The sequence below is a fragment of the Pseudorasbora parva genome, chromosome 4, assembly GCF_024679245.1.
Source record: "Pseudorasbora parva isolate DD20220531a chromosome 4, ASM2467924v1, whole genome shotgun sequence".
NCBI lineage: Eukaryota > Metazoa > Chordata > Actinopteri > Cypriniformes > Gobionidae > Pseudorasbora > Pseudorasbora parva.
In genome coordinates this window covers 22,675,575-22,696,364 of record NC_090175.1, presented here as the reverse complement: position 1 = coordinate 22,696,364, position 20,790 = coordinate 22,675,575, and the positions used below count along the sequence as shown (strand labels likewise).

The following is a 20,790-nucleotide window of genomic DNA, read 5'->3' as shown; positions in this document are numbered from 1 at the left end:
GGTTCTAGATGGACTACCACACACAGTCGTAGATACCATCTCTTCAGCTAGAGCCCCCTCTACGAGGCGCCTCTATGCCCTGAAGTGGAACCTGTTCGTTGAGTGGTGCTCTTCCCGCTGGGAAGTCCCCCGAAGGTCTTCGATTAGTGTCGTGCTTTCCTTTCTGCAAGATGGGTTGTAGCGAAGGCTGTCTCCCTCCACCCACAAAGTGTACGTCGCTGCAATAGCGGCGTACCACGACACAGTTGAAGGTAAGTCCGTAGGAAAGCACGACCTAGTCGTCAGGTTCCTCAGAGGTGCGAGGAGACTAAATCCTCCTCGCCCAAACTCGATACCCTCTTGGGACTTAGCTCTAGTGCTCAGGGCACTTCAGAGCCCTCCCTTCGAGCCTTTGGAGTCAATTGAGCTTAAAATTTTGTCAATGAAGACAGTGCTCCTGACCGCATTGGCTTCCATTAGAAGGGTAGAGGACCTGCATGCACTTTCGGTCAACAAATCGTGCCTAGAATTCGGGCCTGTTAACTCTCACATTGTCCTGAGACCCCGGCCCGGATACGTGCCCAAGGTTCCTACCACTCCCTTCCGAGATCAGGTAGTGAACCTGCAAGCGCTGCCTTCGGAGGAGGCAGACCCAGCCCTGACTTTGTTGTGTCCAGTCCGCGCTCTTCACGCTTACATTGACCGGACTCAAAGCTATCGGACGTCAGAGCAACTCTTCGTCTATTACGGAGGCCAGCAGAAGGGAAAGGCTGTCTCCAAGCAGAGGTTAGCCCACTGGATAGTGGATGCTATTGTCTTGGCTTACCAGTCCCAAGACGTGCCTTGCCCGTTCGGGTTGCAAGCACACTCTACAAGAAGTGTAGCTTTCTCCTGGGCGCTGGCTCAAGGCGCCTTGCTGACAGACATTGTAGAGCTGCGGGCTGGGTGACACCTAACACGTTCGCTAGATTCTATAGCCTCTGTTTAGAGCCTGTATCTTCCCACATTCTCGCCCCTAGTGGCCAGTAGCGCTAAGTGCCCATTCTAAGTGTCGGCTTGTAACACCACTCCCGCCCTCTGGGCCAGATACGTGCGTCTATTGTCTCCAGTTGTGTTCCCCGGTAAAACGGCTAACCCTGTCGAGCTCCTCCGTCACCCCTACGGTGTCAGACGTTGCGGACCGTCTAGCGCTAGGCCTGCACCCGTATGCATGTGGAACGTGGATGTAGGCTGGGTTCCATATGTAGCAGTTCCCTCACGGCAACCCCATTTGTGTATTCTTCCACGGTATTCGCTACCCTACTCGGCTAGCCCCGTGTCTTTCCCTTCGTCTCTGGGCGTGTTCTTTCCCCCCTACAATTAGGTTGGAACCACCCCAGAGACTGCCATATGTTGCACTACCCTGCCAGGTTAGTCCTCATGAAGGACGTGGCTCCGCAGTGTACCATCTCCCGAGACGGGCATGCTTCCCAGCGTTCAGTAGTCACTGAGTGGGTCTTGCAGAAACAGCAGTGACTGACCTCCCTGCTTGGAGCCCTACCATACTAGACGGTACAGTGCGCTCAAGCAGGACGCTGGAAGGGCCAGGAACAACAGGGCCATAAAACTGTCTGGGCCGAAGAAATGGCTTGCTCCAGGTCTGCAGCCTCCCCATATAGGCCCAATGGAGCAATATCGGAGTCATATTCTGACTAGAATTGAGTATGACGACATCAGGCTACTGTTTCAGTTTTCAACACATCAATTGAACAGCTGCGTCATGCAGACGATACATTCACAACATATTGAGCTCCCTTTCTCTTACCATATGAGCAAAAATACACACTCTTGGTTTCTGCAACCACCTCCTTTTAACAGATGTCGTTGTGGCAGTGGCAGTGGCACACAAAAACACATACACACACCAAAAGCACTGGTTGACCTTTTAACTAGACATCTGTAACAGGACATGGCTGTGGCCTAGGAGACAGCATTCTAGCTTTAAGTCCCTGAACCCCATAAACCCAAACCCATGTTCTGCTCATTAGACCGACCGACAACCAGTGAAAGGAGAGTGAGAACAGGGTGGTGGGAAGGGAGGGCAGTCTCACAAAAACAGAGGCGCTTGTCAGGATTATCAAAGGCCCCCCACACAAGAGGAGAATGTTTGGAGGCGGCTAACAGAGAGACATAATGTGGCTATTTATCCCACATGTGACTCCTTGCATATATTAGAGAGAACACAGAGGGGACAGGCCATCAGCAGGCACCATGAATGAGAGCTTCAACAAAGTCTGTCTTTTTTCAGGACAAACGAGTGTTGTCATTTTTCATATTCCAACTGTAACTGGTAAACAGAGCATGGAGTGAAAGCCCCAGAACAGCAGTGCTTTTCAGATGTCATGAGCCGGATCTAAATCACATATACAAGAACAAAACATTTTGTACATAGAAAAAAAATAGATTTAATTTGTGCTCTGAAGTGGGTCTACTGTTGTAAAAGAGCTGTGATTGATTCTGAAGCAGGTGGTCAGTACTGATTAGTGAGGAAACTTTCTGCACATTTATTTTAACTTGTTCCTATGTGACAGTTTCCTGTATTTTGATGAGCTTTCCTGACCATAATAAGTCTCTTACTCTGTCATGTTTGCATGACTTTGATAATAATGAGAGGGAAAAAGGATGTGGGGAAACATCTTGTTTAGGTCAATGTCTGGCCACTGATAAAGGATTGAGAACACTTAGTCTGTTGAGTGTTGACCATTTGGTAGTAGTTTGCAATTTTTCTGAACAACATTAAAAGTAGTTGGTTCTCCTTAACTGCACTAGGTACACAATAATCTGATTATGAGTTTAGGCAACTTGCCAGACTACTTAAATCGATATCAATAGAGAGAGGCATGTTAGCTTACATACAATGCTAATATACCAGAGACTGAAAGCGGGATGATCTTAATATGATAATTAAAAAAATTCTTAATTTGTTTCCTTTTCAAAAAAGCCCCCCCCCCCCCCCCCACACCCCAAAAAAACAAAACATGGAAAATCGTGTACTGACTACATACTCATACAATGACTTTTTTCCTACCGAGCACAACAAAATATGTTACAGAATGACAGTCACCATTCACTTTAAATGTATGAAGAAAAGATGCATGTAGGTGTACAATGACTTAAGTGACTGAGGCTGTTATTTTTCCTAACATCTCATTGTGTGATAGAGAGTCATACAGGTTAGTCACAACATGAGAGTAAATCAATTATTACAAACTTTGCATTGTTTCAATGAGCTATTACTTTGCGAATGAAACACTCTCAGCTCTTTCTCTCAGTAAGTAGAAACTTTTTGAATCAAAATAGTTGTATCACATATATATATATATAGGATGACAACATGTTTACATAAAATAGAAACAAACTTACACATTAACATCATTCTGTCATTCCCCTCACTGAGTGGTCGTCGTACGTGCACTTCACACACAACAATTTCACTCAACAACTTTTTAAAGTCGTCTTCTCGATCTCAGTTAAAACGACAAAGGAATGACTTACCCATGTTTCAGACTTAGAGCTCGACACTGCTGGAAAAGTCCAGTTCAAGAGTTTGACACTGAGAGCTGCCTAGCAGGGAGACCTTCGGTATATTAATGAGGTGACATCACAATCACAAACGGGCGGGGAAACTTATCAATGGCAAATTGTTTTATACATATCATGGACACAATTTATATATATGCTTATATACTAATAAAGCCCATTAATAAATGATAATGTATGATAAATATAACAAAGAAAAAAAACTGAAATAAATAAATGCACAAACAAACAAATAAACTAGGAAAGTATATGTTTCATTCTGTAATTAATTAATTAATTAATTAATTAATTAATTTATTTATTTATTTATTTATTTCTGTAGGCCATATCCTTCCATATTTATTTTTCCATAAAGAGGAAGTCAAAAATTCAGCCATCAGTCAAGTGACGACTACCACGTTACAAAAAAATTATTTCAGATTAATTTGATGCAAATTGCTCCTTCTGTGGTCTCCTGAATTACGTCTGTTTTGGTGTTGTTGTTTTTTTTTTTTTTTTTTTTTTTTTGTATAAATTCTATATCTCTTTGAAATATGAGCATGCTTTTCTTGGTTATACACATTATGAGAAAAAAAAAAGGAGTCAGGTGTTTAAAAAAAAAAAATATTCAATCTTATTTTGTAGCCGGTGTAATTAATGTGAGTTTTATTCGACAGCATCTGCTTCTTATTCATTGCATCCTATTTACTCCGAACACACCCTTCTGTGGTGTGCAAGGGCTCACAAAATGATATGAATAAGGTCAGCAGTTCCCTCTGCTGGTAGATTACAGGAGTTTCACTCGACTCGGATATAAATGACTGAAAGGACCAATAATCCTCTTTATCGTCTTTTTAGCTACAGTAAATACTCCTTTTATAGGCCCTACGTGGTCACAAGCAGATATAATATTTATCCAAAAACGTAATGGGTTATTCAATTTGCCATTGTGTTGAGCAGCAAGCGACAACATGCATGGGGTGAAAGTCCACTAATGAAACTGAATCTCAATGTGGAAAGGCTGGTAGGCTACATAAATAATGCAGCATAGCCTATTGCCTGCCTTGCACAGCCCTCACAGACGGATTTGTTAGCATCTTAAACGGTTGCCATATTTCATAAAATTCCTGCGTTTTTCCAACAATAGGTGACCAACCCTTTGGGCTACATATACAAGAAAGTATGGTCACCTGAGCACCTCCCCGAGTGAAGATTACATGGATTATCTATGATTTGCTTTGATTGATTAGGCAAATGACCAATCAGCGTTCAAAAACGAGGAGAGCCTGTGACGTCAGTTTAAAATTGCCCAATCGTCGCAATGACTTGGAAGCAGCGTTAACAAACTACATGAACCGAGCGTTTCTCCGTCAGCGATACACCTAATCTCAGCACCAGGTCGCTGTCCACTGACATCAAGAGAGGTAAGCGAGCTTCATGCTCACATGTTTCACTCCTGTTTTCAGTGCAATATTCGAATAGCCTATGCGCTACATTTTCCCACAGAGCGAAGCATTTGGACACATGTGCTGCTTCAAAAATACTTTGCCAACCCTGTTTTTATGCACATACTGTTATCGTCGTTGCCCGTACATTGTTCCCGATGCAAAACAAACAATAGCACTGTAAAGAACCTATGGTGTTTCACGTCCTTTCTATGAAAGGGTTTCTATTGAAAAGCATTTACAGGGAGCTATTTCATTTCTAAGAACTGCCGTTAAAAAATTTGTTTAAAAAAAATGCAGTAGCATTCTGGTTATCTTCTGCTGTTTGTACGGTAACTTTTCTTAATGTGATTTGGTAGAACTCCAGGTGGACTGTCATTGTGAGAATGCACAAGAGGCTATTAGTGCTGACAGTGGTCTACTAATGCATATCAGACCCTCATCACAGATTTCATTATGATTTTGAGCAGACAGTGCTGGGCAGATTAGACCCAGTGAGAAATTAGATACATAATCAGCTTCTCTTGCCAAGACGCAGAGACAAGCAGGACTAATGACCAATGCTTCATGAGACAGGTGCGATTCGACATGCAGCCATGCAAATCATCATAGACAGATATCCACTTGACACGCTGTCCCACTTTTGGAACAAGTCATGAGGCCTCATGCACTATTCATTTTAATTAGTTTATACATAGTCTGTTTATGTGTGCGTTGAATAGTTTGAATGCATTTGTTTTAAGGTAGGAAAGTGTGCCGTCTTTTTTATATCTTAGGAGAACTAGTTGATGCAATCACAGTCAGATTCAGGAGAGTGCTTACACTGTCTCTAGGGAATCTTAGAGTCTAGCCTCTGTGGGCTGTTTAGAGGAAAAGATTTACAGATTAAGTAATTGAACATGTGGCGCATAGTTAGAGTGATGAGTATTTGATTATAAAGGGGAAATGAGGAAGATGGTGCAGGTTATAATATATTTGACCAACAAAACAAAACAAAACAAAAAATGTGCGCATACTAGAAAAAGTGTGCATACCACTGTGTGAAGAATCCTCATGAACAGGAAAAGATTAGATATGCAGAATCCCCAATCTTTTCTATCCTCTTTAGGCCCCATGTGGAGAGACTGGAATTGTGTTCTAATTCTTACCGTAGTAAATTTCTCATAGCAATAGCATGGCATCGGGTGAATTTTTTCTTTGTAAATCCTATAAAACAGAAAATATGACTTACAATAAATTTTGCTGTCAGTGCATCATTTTTCTTTTCTTTCACAAGACAAAAAAAACCCCACCAAAACAGTTGAAATCTTATTTCCCTGTATGTAGTTGACATGTTAAAACTTTCACTTCCAGGAAAATAATAATAATCGTAAGTATTGGGTCTTTATTTGTGTGGTGCAATACATCTCCATAAAAAAGTGAATAATTGTAAAAGACAAAAGGCTGGGAATCAGTAACATTTAAGCTTTAACAAAACATGATTTAAAGTCCTCCTGTAGTTAATAATTGTATCCCTTAAAACAAATTTTCAATCATTAAAATTACATATTTAAACATTTAATTACAGTCTCAGTCTGCCTCCTACAAATCTGTATACTTAGAAACGATTTGAATAACTTAGAACATCAGTGGAGAAAGGCATAAAGTTCATCAAAACATTGTAATATACATCATATGCACAATTAACCCACTATATTTCTAAAGGTAACCGATTTTTCACATCCAGAAAAATATACAGGTGTTGTACTGAATTCTGTGACCCGCGCAGGGGCTGTATTGAGCTAATCCAGCCCAGGGTCATCGAATAACCTGGCTCCCTGCTTCACATCAGTTAATGATATGCTAAAGCCAGGCCACACGCTGACGTGATTGATTACAAGGTAGTTTATGACGTAAGAAACACCGGCGATTACAAACCGCGTCTTTTTTTCGCTGCATTTTAAAGGCGAAAATACTCAGCAATGGTGTTGACCTGTGAATATTCTCATGTTTTGTCTTAAAGCACATTAAAAACACAGCATAGACATATAAACAACATTAAAAACTGTATCACTTTCTTGATATATTTACCTTCTAATTGTAAACTTTTTCATTGCTAGTTCACTCAAGCCAGCTCCAGCTGCATGTTTTATAAAAAGCTTTGGTGCTTTTGTTATGGTGCTCCAGACAATGAGACATGGCTGCTATTCTCTTCTATCTTTTTCATGATAGGGTACTGCGGGGCTATAGGCCCTTTTGATGTCCTTTTCTGCCAAAACACTCAATAGCACAAAAAGCAAGAAAAAGAACAAAAACACCACAGCACTTTTCTAAACACCTTTTTGTTGCTATGTCTGTTCTATGAGAGACAATAGGTGCATTTACATGGAGCACTTTAATCGGTTAAAAAGTCCAATCCGAATGATTCATTGAATCCAAATGCTCCATATAATCACCTCAAACGGAATAAAAATGCCCAAACCGAATGAAATTGTAATCGGTTTCCCAAGAGGGGTGGGATAAACCTTTTCATGAACCGATCAAATGAAAAATGTAACCATGTAAACGACCTGACCCGATTACTTTTCAGTGTGCGTCCTTATATGACGTGATAGACAGCGCGCGCCTTCACCACAGACCGCGCGCCGCGCTCACACGCAGGAGGATAATGTTGAGAGGGAAGTTAATTTTTCTGAGGGGTAAACATTTTATTTCGTTAGAAGTTATGAATATAATGTTGCCCATAATGACACATCCTCTCATCTTGACAGGGTTTGTCCCAGGGTCTTTTTACTTCAACTGCGCCTGACAGAAGAATTGTTTTCTGAGATTATTACACTTTACAATAAATAAATAGCTTTTATAAAACTGTATAAGTCCTGGTGGCCGTTGAGAGTTGCTATACATTAGCTTCTGGAGAGGATAGAGTCAACATTTCTGATGCGGCAGACAAACTGCTTCTGTGATGAATCGCGATTGAAAGTCAGCACATGCAAACCCCAGATCGGTTTAGATAACGTCTCATGTAAACAGTCCACTACATTTTTCAGTCGGAATTATTTTAATCGGAATGACAAAACAGTGTGCATGTGAATGTGGCTAATGTCTAAAGGCTACAAGAAAATACGATCATTTATAACCATGTGGATTTATGTAGCTAATAAGAATTGCTGAAACTATTGCATATATTTGGAGATTTTAAATTTTCACTTTATTTCAATAATAGCCAAATACGTGCAAGTACAGTGTTTGAGGTAAAAATCCAAATTGATGGAACCCCAATATGTAGCCCCAATTCTATAATAAAATATATTTTATTATCAAATAAAATTGTATTATTAGAATAAAATAATAAAATATTTTAGCATGGAATGACACAAGATAAAGTGGATGTTGTGATAAAAAAAACACATCACCCACCTTCCTAAACCAACATTTGCTGCCATTTACTGAAGTAGTTATTTTGAGTAAATATAATACTCAAAAGTTAGTGATAGTGAACCTCCCTTATAGTTACATAAGTTTTAGTCAAAACAAACTTTTACAATTCTTTTTAAATGTATGTTGCTCCATCAATATTCAAAATATTTCAAAACATTGTTATATATATATATATATATATATATATATATATATATATATATATATATATATATATATATATATATATATATATATAAAATAAAATTTGGGACATATAAATAGATTTTTTTAATTATATCATACATTTTGGTCAGTTGAACCTTACAACTGTCTGCTCTGGACCAATTAAAGTGCTTTCATTTTAAAAGTGGATCTGTAGTTGGGTTGATAGTGACAATCTCTAACCTACAGACATGGTTTTTGGTCTCGGTGTTGTGGGCTTTGTTTTATTATCACACAATAATAGCCTGGACATTCTAGTCTATTTATAGATTAATATGGTGGCCAGGATAATGATGGTGTTTATCAGACTTACGTTGAAAATGACTTAAAGGAAGTCTGTGGCATGCAGTGTGGTTTCTGTGGTCATTTGGCTACAATGTTGTCTCAATATTAGTGAAAGCAAATTCTTCAGAGAATAGGCTGCAATGAAAAGGCTATGTGTTTATTTTATATATATATATATATATATATATATATATATATATATATATATATATATATATATATATATATATATATATATATATATATATATATATATAGTTCTTGCACAAGCTCTGATCTCATTGAATTTGGGCTCAGGCAAAAGTAAACAAAGATAAGCACCCTTGTGAAAAAAAAGTGCACTTTAGTGTACTTTTATAAAGTGTACTTATTACACAGACAATATACTTATACTAAATACACTTAATTGTGCAATTAAATGCAATGTTTTCGGTGTACTTAACACACATTATATGTAATTGATTTCAAATTTATCACATATTAAGTTGAAATAAAATACAATAAGTTGCAATTAAGAGTGATTTTTTGGAACAACTTAAGTGGTACTTAAATACAACTTTATATGTACTTTCATAATCGCTTCTAGTGTATTAAAATTGTAATTAAAGTGCACTGCTCAATGTACTGACAAGCAATTAATGTGAGCTAAAACATACTTTAATGTCAGCTAAATATACACTTAAGTGTGAATTAAATGCAATGTTTTCGGTGTACTTAACACACATTATATGTAATTGATTTCAAATTTATCACATATTTAGTTGAAATAAAATACAATAAGTTGCAATTAAGAGTGATTTTTTGGAACAACTTAAGTGGTACTTAAATACAACTTTATATGTACTTTCATAATCGCTTCTAGTGTATTAAAATTGTAATTAAAGTGCACTGCTCAATGTACTGACATCCATTCTACTGTCTTAAAAACAAGCAATTAATATGAACTAAAATATACCTTAACGTAATTTACATGTACACTCTAATATAATGAAATACATTCATAATTAAATTTTTCAAATAATACAGCTGCAATTTCGTGTAATGAACACATCCAAATTTAAATCCTCTACATTTATTGACAAAACAATCTGTAAAACAAATATACAAAAAAAACTTTTTTTTGATGCCCAAGAAAAACCCAAAAAACTATTTACACAAACACAAATTCATTTAGAAAGACTCTGGAGGACAATGAGGATTATATGCAATTATATGTAATTATATGCATTATTATATATCTCCCTCATTCAAAGGTACCTAAATCTACCCATCACAGAAAATTACCTCACACAACAGATGAATAAATACAAACAAATGGAAAGAAAAGAATCGTTTCATGTACAACACTAAGATTCAAAACTTTGGGTAACGTTTAATTAGTTAACTACTTAATTTAACATGAACCTAGAATGAATAATAATATAAACATTTATTTATCTTAGTTAATGTTAATTTCAACATTTACTAATTAGGGGTGTAACGGCACATGTATTCATACCGAACCGGTTCGGTAAAGGACTTCCGGTACAGTGCACGTGTGTACCGAGCGGTACGAATGCAATCTTTAACAGTTAACAGACGGCTTGTTTAATGAGTGGAACACACTTCAATACAAGTTTTCATAAGAACATATGTATTCTGTCAATTTTATCATTAAATTCAAGTGATGCCATATTGATGCTCTTTAATGTGACATGACAGATCACTGTAAAGACATCAGTTCAAGCAGCACCGCGGCACGAGTGAATGTGATCACCTTGTCATAGTCAAAGAATAAACATGAATTAACATCAGAAGGTATGTTAAGGATACATTACAACTTACTAAAATGTATCACATTGTGTAATCGTTCAGTGTTTCAACAGCAGAAAGACGTCGATAAAACACGAGAGATGAACTCTTTCACTAAATGTATGCATTATATTAGCCTATATATTCATCATATTCTACTTAACCTGAAAACCTGAAAAAAATCTAACCTATAATTAGATTTATAAGTTAATGCAAAAACGGTCTTATGAGAAGTTTACACGTCTGCATACAATGCAAGTGCAAGTAAGGCCTCCTTATATAGTCTACACTATACAGCATTCTTTGTCATTTGATTAATCAGAAACAACAAGGCAATTATATATTACATTCTGAATCAAATTATAATCTTTGTGTGCCCTTTGTTAGAGTTAAGCTTGGTAAAACGTCCTTCAAATATGTCGCAGCCTCAGATTGGAATTTGCTCCAGACTGAGTAGAAGCTAAAAGATCTGGTGACATTTAGTCATTTTAAAATTTTACTACATCATTTTGAGAGTAAATTAATGGTGTGTAATTGTTTTTGACTGGTTGTATGTTTTATGTTTTTTATGTGACTTTTTATGTATAACTGTACATGCAAACACAGCTGGCTATCTTGGCCAGGACAGGACATTTTAATCTCAGTGAGTTTTTCTCCTGGTTAAATAAAGGTAATAATAATAATAATAATTAGTAGAGATATTTTTTACAATTTGTTCAGTAAACCAATAAAAAAAAGAAGCATTTTTATATTTAGTGTTCCTCCCCGAACTGTCAGCTTTGTGTACTGTTACACCTCTATTATTAATGCAATCTTAAATGTTAATTATTTAATGCATTGTTAACTTGCATGAACAATGACTATAAATTTAATTAACTAGCTTTGAACTATTATTTATTAAGCAAGGTCAACAACTATTAATAAACACTGTAAAAAATTAAATAAAAAAAATAAATAAAAAGAAATCACTGTTAGATCATGTTGGTCAATACATTAAATAACGTTAACAAATTAGATCTTATTGTAAAGTGTTACTGAACTTATAAGCTCTTAAACCTTTACTAGCACCAAAATTAGGACCAAAAGGTTTATTCTAAAATCTTATTCCAGCATTAGTGAATGAAAAAAAAAACTGAAGAACTCCAAAGGCACACAAAATTGTTTGTCACCAACTCTTTTCAAGTTGTTTGGAAAGTGCTGTTTATGTCAATGTCCCAGAAGCTCTCCATCAGTAGGAAACTGGCGCACCATCTCTCCACAGTAGATGTGAATGGACATGTTCCAAAGAGGCAGGAAAGCAAAAAAATATATACCTTGAGGAAAGAAAAAGAAAACGCAAAGAAAAAACTTGTTTATAAAACAGATCTATCCATTATTATAATTGGCTCAATTAAATTAAAACGATAGATGTACAGTTTATATTCACACAGCAGTATCTGTATGAAAAAAAGAAGAAAAAAAAGAAATAGCCATAAGAGGGATCATAAAAATGAGCATGTTGTCTCTTTTTAATCTAGTACTGCCCTGATGAAGCAGTTTATTCTGCATGGTGTGTGTAAGCTTTTGACCACAACTGCATCCCCTATGTGATGAATTACCTCAGTCGTCAGGGTAGAATGATTGGAGAGGTTCCTTCACGTATCCCACTGAGCACATCATCTTCACTGACACTGGACTTTAAAAATAGAGAACATTTTAATAATGGTTTTTATTCCTACTTTACAGGGAATTAAACATAACTTAAATATAGATAAATAACCCAAGACCAATGTAAATTGAGAAAAGTATTCTTGCATTTTTCCTCATCTTGCCTTGCAAGTTTCAGCTTACCTCGCCCATCTCCATGAAGGATGTTCCTGTATTTACCACGCCTGGCACAGCAATGCTGCGGCTCCATTCCTTTGGGTGTGTGGCCTGTAAAATATATAATGATTAGGGGATCTGGAAATGCACAAGTGGGAATGTATTACTTACAAATGGACAAGATGCAAAGCATTTAAAAGCTAAAGACTTGATAGTTATGTTTTAGCTTGTGTGATCAGTGTCATGGCTGGGCATAAATTCATAATTAACATTAACTTGACCTCATCAAGATGGCTCCGTGATTCCACACAGCTTGCACTGGATCTCCAATAACACATCTGTATTGATCCTACAAAATCCTACAAAATAAAATTAAAAATAAGCACAAAATATTAAAAACACAAATAGTACTTTAACATCTTACTCTCCAAATGCAAAAAGAAAAGAACATATTAAAATCATTATTTCATTACTGGTTGTTGTTATACGTTAAGTTAATATATGGAATAAATGTATATAACGTTAAATGTCTTCTGTCCATTTAAAAAGTAGGAGATCGATTAAAATATTGTATTTACAGCAGACAAATTCATTGAACATGCCCACACCGGCGATCACATTCCGATTTAAGAAATTATTATAATGCAATCTTAGATACATGAATATGAATAATACAATCTTAGATACATAGGAAACATGATTAATGTTAATTCACCTCCCGAGTCCATATTGCGTCTATCCTATCTGCGATTAAACTAAATAAATACACTGTAATAGAGAGCTACCATGTTACGGTGAAAATGTAAAATCAAGAGAGCTTATATCAAGATATACTTACTTGACTCGTTATTTGTAGCATATAATGTCTCATCTGTAATGATCCAAACGGTTCGCTCCTCTGTTGTCTGTTCTCTTCAGCTTCATTTTCCGCATCGAGATGACGCAATCATGGCGGAGGCGGACCGCGCATTTTTCAAAATCATGACGTAGTATTTTTGGCGCATGCACATTGAAATATTAAGTATAAATATAAAATAAGATATTTCGTGCATTAAATGTTGATTATAAATCACTTATTAATTATCCATTTCTGTTCAGGTTGTTCTAACACACTGTGTAGTTGGACTGCATTTCAGAGAACTTGACTCATTCACCTAACTAAAAGTCAATCATGTTTAGAGTCTGATTAAAATTAAATGTAGCCCATTTTAACTGAATTTTAATGCAAATTAATTTGGTTTAGATTTGTTCAACTTTTTCTTGGAATTAATGCAATTAAATGTGTGTTTAATCGCCATACAACAACATAATATTGAAAGTAGGTTATTCTACACAGATGTAAAGTAGCCTACAGTACATTAGACAACTCCTCTCATAAAGATTGTCAAATTATGTAGAAAACTGACACTTGTAGTTGAGTTCATAGGAGCTAATTATAACATTTCAACAGTATGTTGTACTGGAGTGTAAGCGAGTGAAATTTTGAAGAAAAATACATTAACCAATGTAAATTTGGACAACTAATTTTTTTAAAAAAATCATTTATTTTCCATGTGCTTTGTCATTAGTAAAATAAGTGCACTTTATGAAACAAACTCATAATTAAAATGGTTTAAGTAAATTTAGGTGTAGACATTACAAGGTGCATTTTTAAAAAGTGCACTTAAGTGTGTTTATAAATATTGTCATACAAGTGTACTTTCTTTAAGTGAAAATTAATTATATATTATTACAAAGCGCACTTATTAAAAGTGCACTAAAGTGTGTTTATAAATATTGTCATGAAAGTGTACCTTTTTTAAAGTACAAATTAATTATATATTATTACAAAGCGCACTTATTAAAAGTGCACTAAAGTGTGTTTATAAATATTGTCATGAAAGTGTACTTTTTTAAAGTACAAATTAATTATATATTATTACAAAGCGCACTTATTATAAGTGTACTAAAGTGTGTTTATAAATATTGTCATGCAAGTGTACTTTCTTTAAGTGAAAATTAATTATATATTATTACAAAGCGCACTTATTAAAAGTGCACTAAAGTGTGTTTATAAATATTGTCATGAAAGTGTACTTTTTTAAAGTACAAATTAATTAGATATTATTACAAAGTACACTTATTAAAAGTGCACTAAAGTGTGTTTATAAATATTGTCATGAAAGTGTACTTTGTAAAAGTACAAATTAATTAGATATTATTATAAAGTGCACTAATTAAAAGTGCACTAAAGTGTGTTTATAAATATTGTCATGAAAGTGTACTTTGTTAAAGTACAAATTAATTAGATATTATTATAAAGTGCACTAATTAAAAGTGCACTAAAGTGTGTTTATAAATATCGTCATGAAAGTGTACTTTTTTAAAGTACAAATTAATTAGATATTATTATAAAGTGCACTTATTAAAAGTGCACTAAAGTGTGTTTATAAATATCGTCATGAAAGTGTACTTTTTTAAAGTACAAATTAATTATATATTATTACAAAGTACACTTAATAAAAGTGCACTAAAGTGTGTTTATAAATATTGTCATGAAAGTGTACTTTTTAAAAATACAAATTAATTAGATATTATTACAAAGTGAATTTTAAAAAAGTGTAATTAAGTGTGTTCAGAAATATTGTCATTAAAGTGTATTCTCTTTAAGTACACTTAAGTGGCACTTAATTTTAATTATATCATATTATCTACAAGTGCAGTTTTTAAAAAATATACTTTAAATATATTAAGTGCACAAAAAATACACTTTCAATACAATTAAGCACACTTCTTTTTCACAAGGGCATGTAGGTCTTCTTATGTCTGTAATGAAAGAGAGGTACCCACCTACTGTATCTAAATTATGCAAATGTTATTACAGATCTCCTTTCAGTGCTATTTGTATGGAAATATATTGTCTGTGAAAGAAATAGTCATACTTTTCTCAAGGTCTTTACTTTTGTGCAACATGATGTCAGAAACTTTATCTAAAAGATTAATTTGTATTTGTAAAATGTTTCTAATGTTCTAAATGGTTTTTCAGTGTAAAGGAACGGGCCGTGCCCATATGTAGGTAGTGTGGGAGCAAACGTAGGCTGTACGTCGGTGCGGTGCGCGTTACCCAGGTGTAGGATGTTTGATGCTGGCCGGCACTCTCGCCCTCTCCAGCAGAGCTCCTGCCACTTCATCTCAACCGCCTCTTGGAGTTAAAGTCTTCATCGCCTAGGAAACGGTTTCATGAGTGGCCCATCTCTCGCTCTCCCTCTGCGTGTGTTTTGCTCTGTCTACATTTCACTCACGCTCTCCCCCGCAGCCCAGCCGAAGGGGTAGGAGGTGTTGTGGGGGTGACATCACTAACAGAGCCAAACTTCTGCTGATCACGATCTTGGTGGCATTTGGAAGCCTAAGGTCGAAGTCATAGATGAACACACAAACATAGTTCTTTAGCCGATTATGCCTCATAAGCCGACAATGAACATTGTCATTTAAACGCGGTAACCATTTTTCTTTTACCGGAGTAAGGTCATAAACAGCATAAGCATAAACCGGTCGGGACAGGGAGTTGTTTGCCTCTTACCCTGATTTCGTGCTGCATGTAATTAACCTGCTTTCTGTTGAAGTTTGCATGTGCGATAGGTGAAAAAAAGGAAAATTAGAGTAGATTTAAATGCGTCCAGACAGAGTGAGCTAGCATTTGCATGAAATAAGGACATCAAGCGCACTCTTTTAAGACCCAGAAAAATTGTAAAGATGTGTTCCCTCTTCTCATGCAGCAGAAGTAGAAGAGATTCGGCCAAAACGCTGCATAACCGCTTCATGAGGGATAATATGAGACGTAAATCTCCCGCTTACATGGTGCACGCTCTATTTAACATCACAACTAACGTAACATTTGAAAAACTCAGAGTCAGATACAGACATTATCATTTTTGACGTCACTGCAAGGAAATAACCAAGTTTATTAATAAATTCATATAAGCGCGGTTTACTTGCCATGTCAGTTTACTGGTGTGCATGTAAACGGGGAAAACTGATTATTTCAATAAGCTGATTTTTTTTAAGTTATCAGCTTACTGGTGTGCATGTAAACACACCCATTGTGGAACAAATGCTGTGCTCTAAGGCTGCACAATTAATTGACCGATAGCGATATGTATTACCATCATTATCAAATTGCAAATACTGTGATTTAATCAATAAATATGTGCGCTGCATGTGTTAGTGTGAAGCGCGGCACTGTGTTCTTAAATGAGTAGCAACATATTCAACATATTTCCTGGAACAACATTCCTGTCTGAAAAATTCCTGTCTTAAAAATGAGTACTCCTAACCCTATCCCTACCCTTAACCTAACCCTACCTATGTTATCCATAAAATTAGAGGGACATGATAGGTGTAATGTAAATACACTTAGCCTAACCCTGTAAGCCTAAACTTAAGGGTTACTTCAACGATTAGCATATGGCTTTGTATCAGTAGAATAGAGATAGAATAGAGAAGAGATTTATGCATTTTATTTCTGGAAAAATTCCTCCGATGACGCAAATATCATCTAATTGCATCATCGGAGGAATTTTTGGCCAGAGGCTAAAGACTACAGCCAGCAGAAGGAGCCATTTCCGCATGTTTTCAACTCACACATGGGGGATGGGAGATCGCACTCACAGCTCTCAGTGATTTAGTGGCAGTGGCTTTGGGAGTGGCCTCGTAGGGCAGCGAAGCATTCTGGGAATTGTTGTCTTTCATCCCCATGAGACAAAAATACATTTTCTGTCTTTTCTCAGTCTAGAAAGCACCAAATTAAAAAAAAAAATATTTCACATTTCTACTACTTGAATGACCTAGTTTAAATACAGATTCATCTTCCCAGCACTAAAATACCCCTTTAACAAACTGTTAAAGAGTCCCTCAAATCTGATTGGTTGATTGGAATGTTGTTCCAGGATAAGCAAAGATGTTGATCCAGAAAACATGTTGTTCTTGGGGAAATCACTCACAGTTGTGGTCTTATACATGCTGGACAGTTCACAGGAGTATGTTAATCATGAGGCAAAAGGGAGCAGCATAAACACCTTCAAGGAGGCTGTGCAGGGTTGAGATGAGGTGTGTGGTTGCGCGCATGTCAGGGAGGGGGGTATGTGAGGGAGTTTAAATGAAGGGATCTTGCTGTTGCCTGGCTACCGGCGGGTGCTGTTCCATCACTCTCGTCTCCAGCCACCTCTCCCACACGAGCAGCCTGCACCAGTCAATGAGCATGTTCTCTTTCTCTACCCCCATTTTTACATGTACATGCACTCGCACATTGGGCAACAGTCACACACAGACTGTCATTCTTGTAGTCGCTAACGCAGAGCCCTGTTTGGCTTTGCATCTGTGAAGGCGAGAGGATATCAGACATGGAAAGCCTGTGCTGGTTCAGCAAATATCACGATGAACCAAAGGTAGGATCTGTGTGACAGTCTTTTTAGACATCTGGTATAGCCTTATCCCTTCAAATGTAAAGAGAGGGAGATGACACAGAGGGTTGTTTCTCGCTAGTGTCACCCTAAGGGGCCGCTCACACAGGAGCATATAAAAGCAGCTAGACGCAGTGCAAGCAGAATGGAACAGAATGCAGGTATCTTGAGACATGCATTTGAAAGTTGAACTGTTTTCTTATTTCTTCTTCTTCACATGAATGGGCCCATGTGCTTTTTCTTCACATGAATGGTGCTTTTAAGTGACAGAGTGAAAGAGAACATAGAGGTCTGGTATTATTAGATAGGAAGAATTCACAAAGTTACGATCTGGTATGTTTGTATTTTAGTCTTTACTCATAAAATTGAGTTTATTGTAAGATGCTAGTTATATTCTAGTCAGATTAATGCTAATTAAATGTGTTAAAATTGCAATGTAACAGAAGTAGTGACAAATCCTTTCTTCCGTACTGTGATATGATTGAAAAGGTTTATCCATTCCAAACAGAAAAAAAATAGGGTGGGGACTTTTGTTCTATCCATTGGTTGTTGATTGGATGGAGGTTGATTGTAAGAATGGGGCAGGCTTTAAGAAGATTGCACAAGTTCACACTTACATATAATTAGATAGAGTAAAGGTTACGCGTATTTGGTTTGCTGTTTGAGGGAAGTGCTCCGAGATCGGAATTTGGCCCAATCCTAGAGTACCCCTCACTTCTCAGGCTGGGATAGGAATAAATAGGAGTAATGAGATGGGGTTGAGTTGGGATGCTGGAAAACTGTCGTTGGACAGAGGCATATACCTCCTTTGTTATACCTCCTCCTAACTTTGTTAAGGCTACACTGTGTAACTTTTTTAGTTTATTCTTAGCTAAAAACACTAAGTTCTTTCAAAAATATATGTGCTCATTAATGTATATTTACTTCTTTCAAGTAATAAAGTATTCTCGTAAGTTTATAATATGCCATTGAAAATACATTCAGGTGAGGGGTTTGAATGCTGGTCCCCATGTTGGCCCTCCATCTTGAAAGTACATTAGCCAAAGAGGGACATACCCATAAATTCAAGCTTCGCCTTTTGCATTTTAACACTCAATGGCACTGTGTCGAATGTGAAGGAGGGATTGCCATGTTAATCTTGGACTAAATCGGCCACCGTAGGAGTTAAATCGAAATCAGAATTGAGAGGAACAGAAACTAATATTCATTGGATGGTCATGTACCATTTCACCGCTTGATGGGGGAAAATATCGCACAGTGTAGCTTTAATAAAACATAATTAAATGAATGGAGAAGTTGGCATACTTCACTAGAAGATCAAGTTTAAGACGTTGCATGGAGTACATTACATCTTAGGTAAAGTGAAATGTTTGCTTTTATTATAAATGCTGAGACCAATGGACCACATCACTGATCATTATTGCCGTGACTGTCTCTTTGTCCAGGTAAAGATGTCTCAGGTAAAGCAGGTCGGCCTGCTGGCAGCTGGATGTCAGCCCTGGAATAAAGACGTGTGTGCTGCCAGTGGGGATAGGTTTGCGTATTGTGCCACACTCGCTATATATGTGTATCAAGTAAGTACAAATTGTTTGAATATGAATTATAGTAAACCATGGACTGTTAATGTTAAAAGTAACTTAACTTAATTAAATAACTTGCTTTTTATTGACAAAATGAATATAAAAGGATAGTTCACCCAAAAACAAACATTTTGTTATTTACTTTCCCTTATGTCGTTCAAAACTCATAAGACTTTTGTTGATCTTCAAAACACAAATAGGATATTTATTAATATAACTTTTCAATAAGAGCAATAAACAATGACCAATGCATATACATAGAGCACAACAAAAATGTGTTTTTCTCGTGTTTGTGTGAGTGTACTGCTTTGGGGTTGTTCTCTGGGCCATGCGTTCATATGTCTGTGCTTGGCATGGTGTCTGGATTCTGACACTTCGTTCTAGTCACACATGCATATTACATGTCCGCAGGGTCTTTCCTGACGAAGTGACATTTCCAACTACTGGCCTGGCATGCATAATACAACCTTTTTAGTAATTTTCACAGATCCATGTGAAAGGGGATTGTCTGTAGTTTTTGTATGTTTCGTTTTATTTTTTTGTTGAATAAAGCCCATTTTTTTCTTAAAGTGAAGTTGTGTTTCTCCATTAAATCGCTTCATCAATTTAGATTAATAATTAGTCTTAATACATTTCTTATAGGAGAACTCCAGGGAATTTTTAAGTAAATCTTGATCGTTATACCTTTGTGAGTACAGTCTATAGAAGAAAAAAAAGCTGTTACAGTTAATATCCAGATCTTCCACTTAACTAAAACGGCAGCTATTGGGGCATAAACGTAAAGAGTGTATTTGTGTCTGTTAACAGACAGAAAATTCAATCAAAATGTCTGTCCAACATGAATCGGGCCCTTACATGACAACGAGATGCATTTAGCCACTTAGCCATTGTTTAAATGCACCTAAATAGTGTTTTAGACCGCTAGCTGTAGTCTCGCGCTGAAGTCCCGTGGGAACTAGCCGGGAAAAGGTAAATAGTCCAGCTGGGAAGAGCGTTGTGTGTGTAAAGCAGGATGATTTTATTAGTGCACATCTTTCCTCAAGCCGTGTGTGTCCAAATGGAAGGATAAATAAAGTTTACATTACCGCCACGGTGGTTGCACCCGTCTTCAACCACGGAAGGGCATTTTTCTTCAACTGGTCCCACTGTGTTGTGTCTGTGTAAGTTAGTCATCCTTGTCAAAGCGTTCGCTGCAAAATTTCGCATTCTGTTGCCACAATTCGGAAAGGCACAAACGCGAACCATTTCTTCTTCCCTTGTGAGTCTATCATCACTAGTGGTGTCCGG

General features: G+C 36.7%; 2 protein-coding genes and 1 long non-coding RNA gene across 5 annotated transcripts in view; 1 reads left to right on the top strand and 2 right to left on the bottom strand.

Annotated features, from left to right (window-relative positions):
* gpm6ab (glycoprotein M6Ab) overlaps positions 1-3,600 on the bottom strand; it is a 66,898-nt gene extending 63,298 nt beyond the window's left edge. The window contains exon 1 of the mRNA XM_067441318.1: positions 3,514-3,600. Within this exon, the coding sequence (XP_067297419.1) occupies positions 3,514-3,517 (4 nt within the window). The 5' untranslated portion in view covers positions 3,518-3,600. The remainder of the gene's footprint in view (positions 1-3,513) is intronic.
* A 1,268-nt stretch (positions 3,601-4,868) lies between these two features.
* The window catches only part of wdr17 (WD repeat domain 17), a 46,881-nt gene continuing 30,959 nt past the window's right edge, over positions 4,869-20,790 (top strand). The window contains exons 1-2 of one of the 3 annotated variants that reach the window (XM_067441308.1): positions 4,869-4,961; positions 19,369-19,497. In XM_067441308.1, the coding sequence (XP_067297409.1) occupies positions 19,375-19,497 (123 nt within the window). In that variant the 5' untranslated portion in view covers positions 4,869-4,961; positions 19,369-19,374. Of the gene's footprint in view, positions 4,962-17,713; positions 17,909-19,368; positions 19,498-20,790 lie in introns of those variants that run through there. The other 2 variants (XM_067441306.1, XM_067441307.1) reach the window with 2 other exon arrangements.
* On the bottom strand, positions 11,449-13,414 carry LOC137073130 (uncharacterized). The gene is made up of 5 exons (XR_010904735.1): positions 13,324-13,414; positions 12,767-12,834; positions 12,513-12,596; positions 12,281-12,357; positions 11,449-11,995 (listed from the first exon to the last, which is right to left on the bottom strand). It is a non-coding gene; the product is annotated as an uncharacterized lncRNA (long non-coding RNA).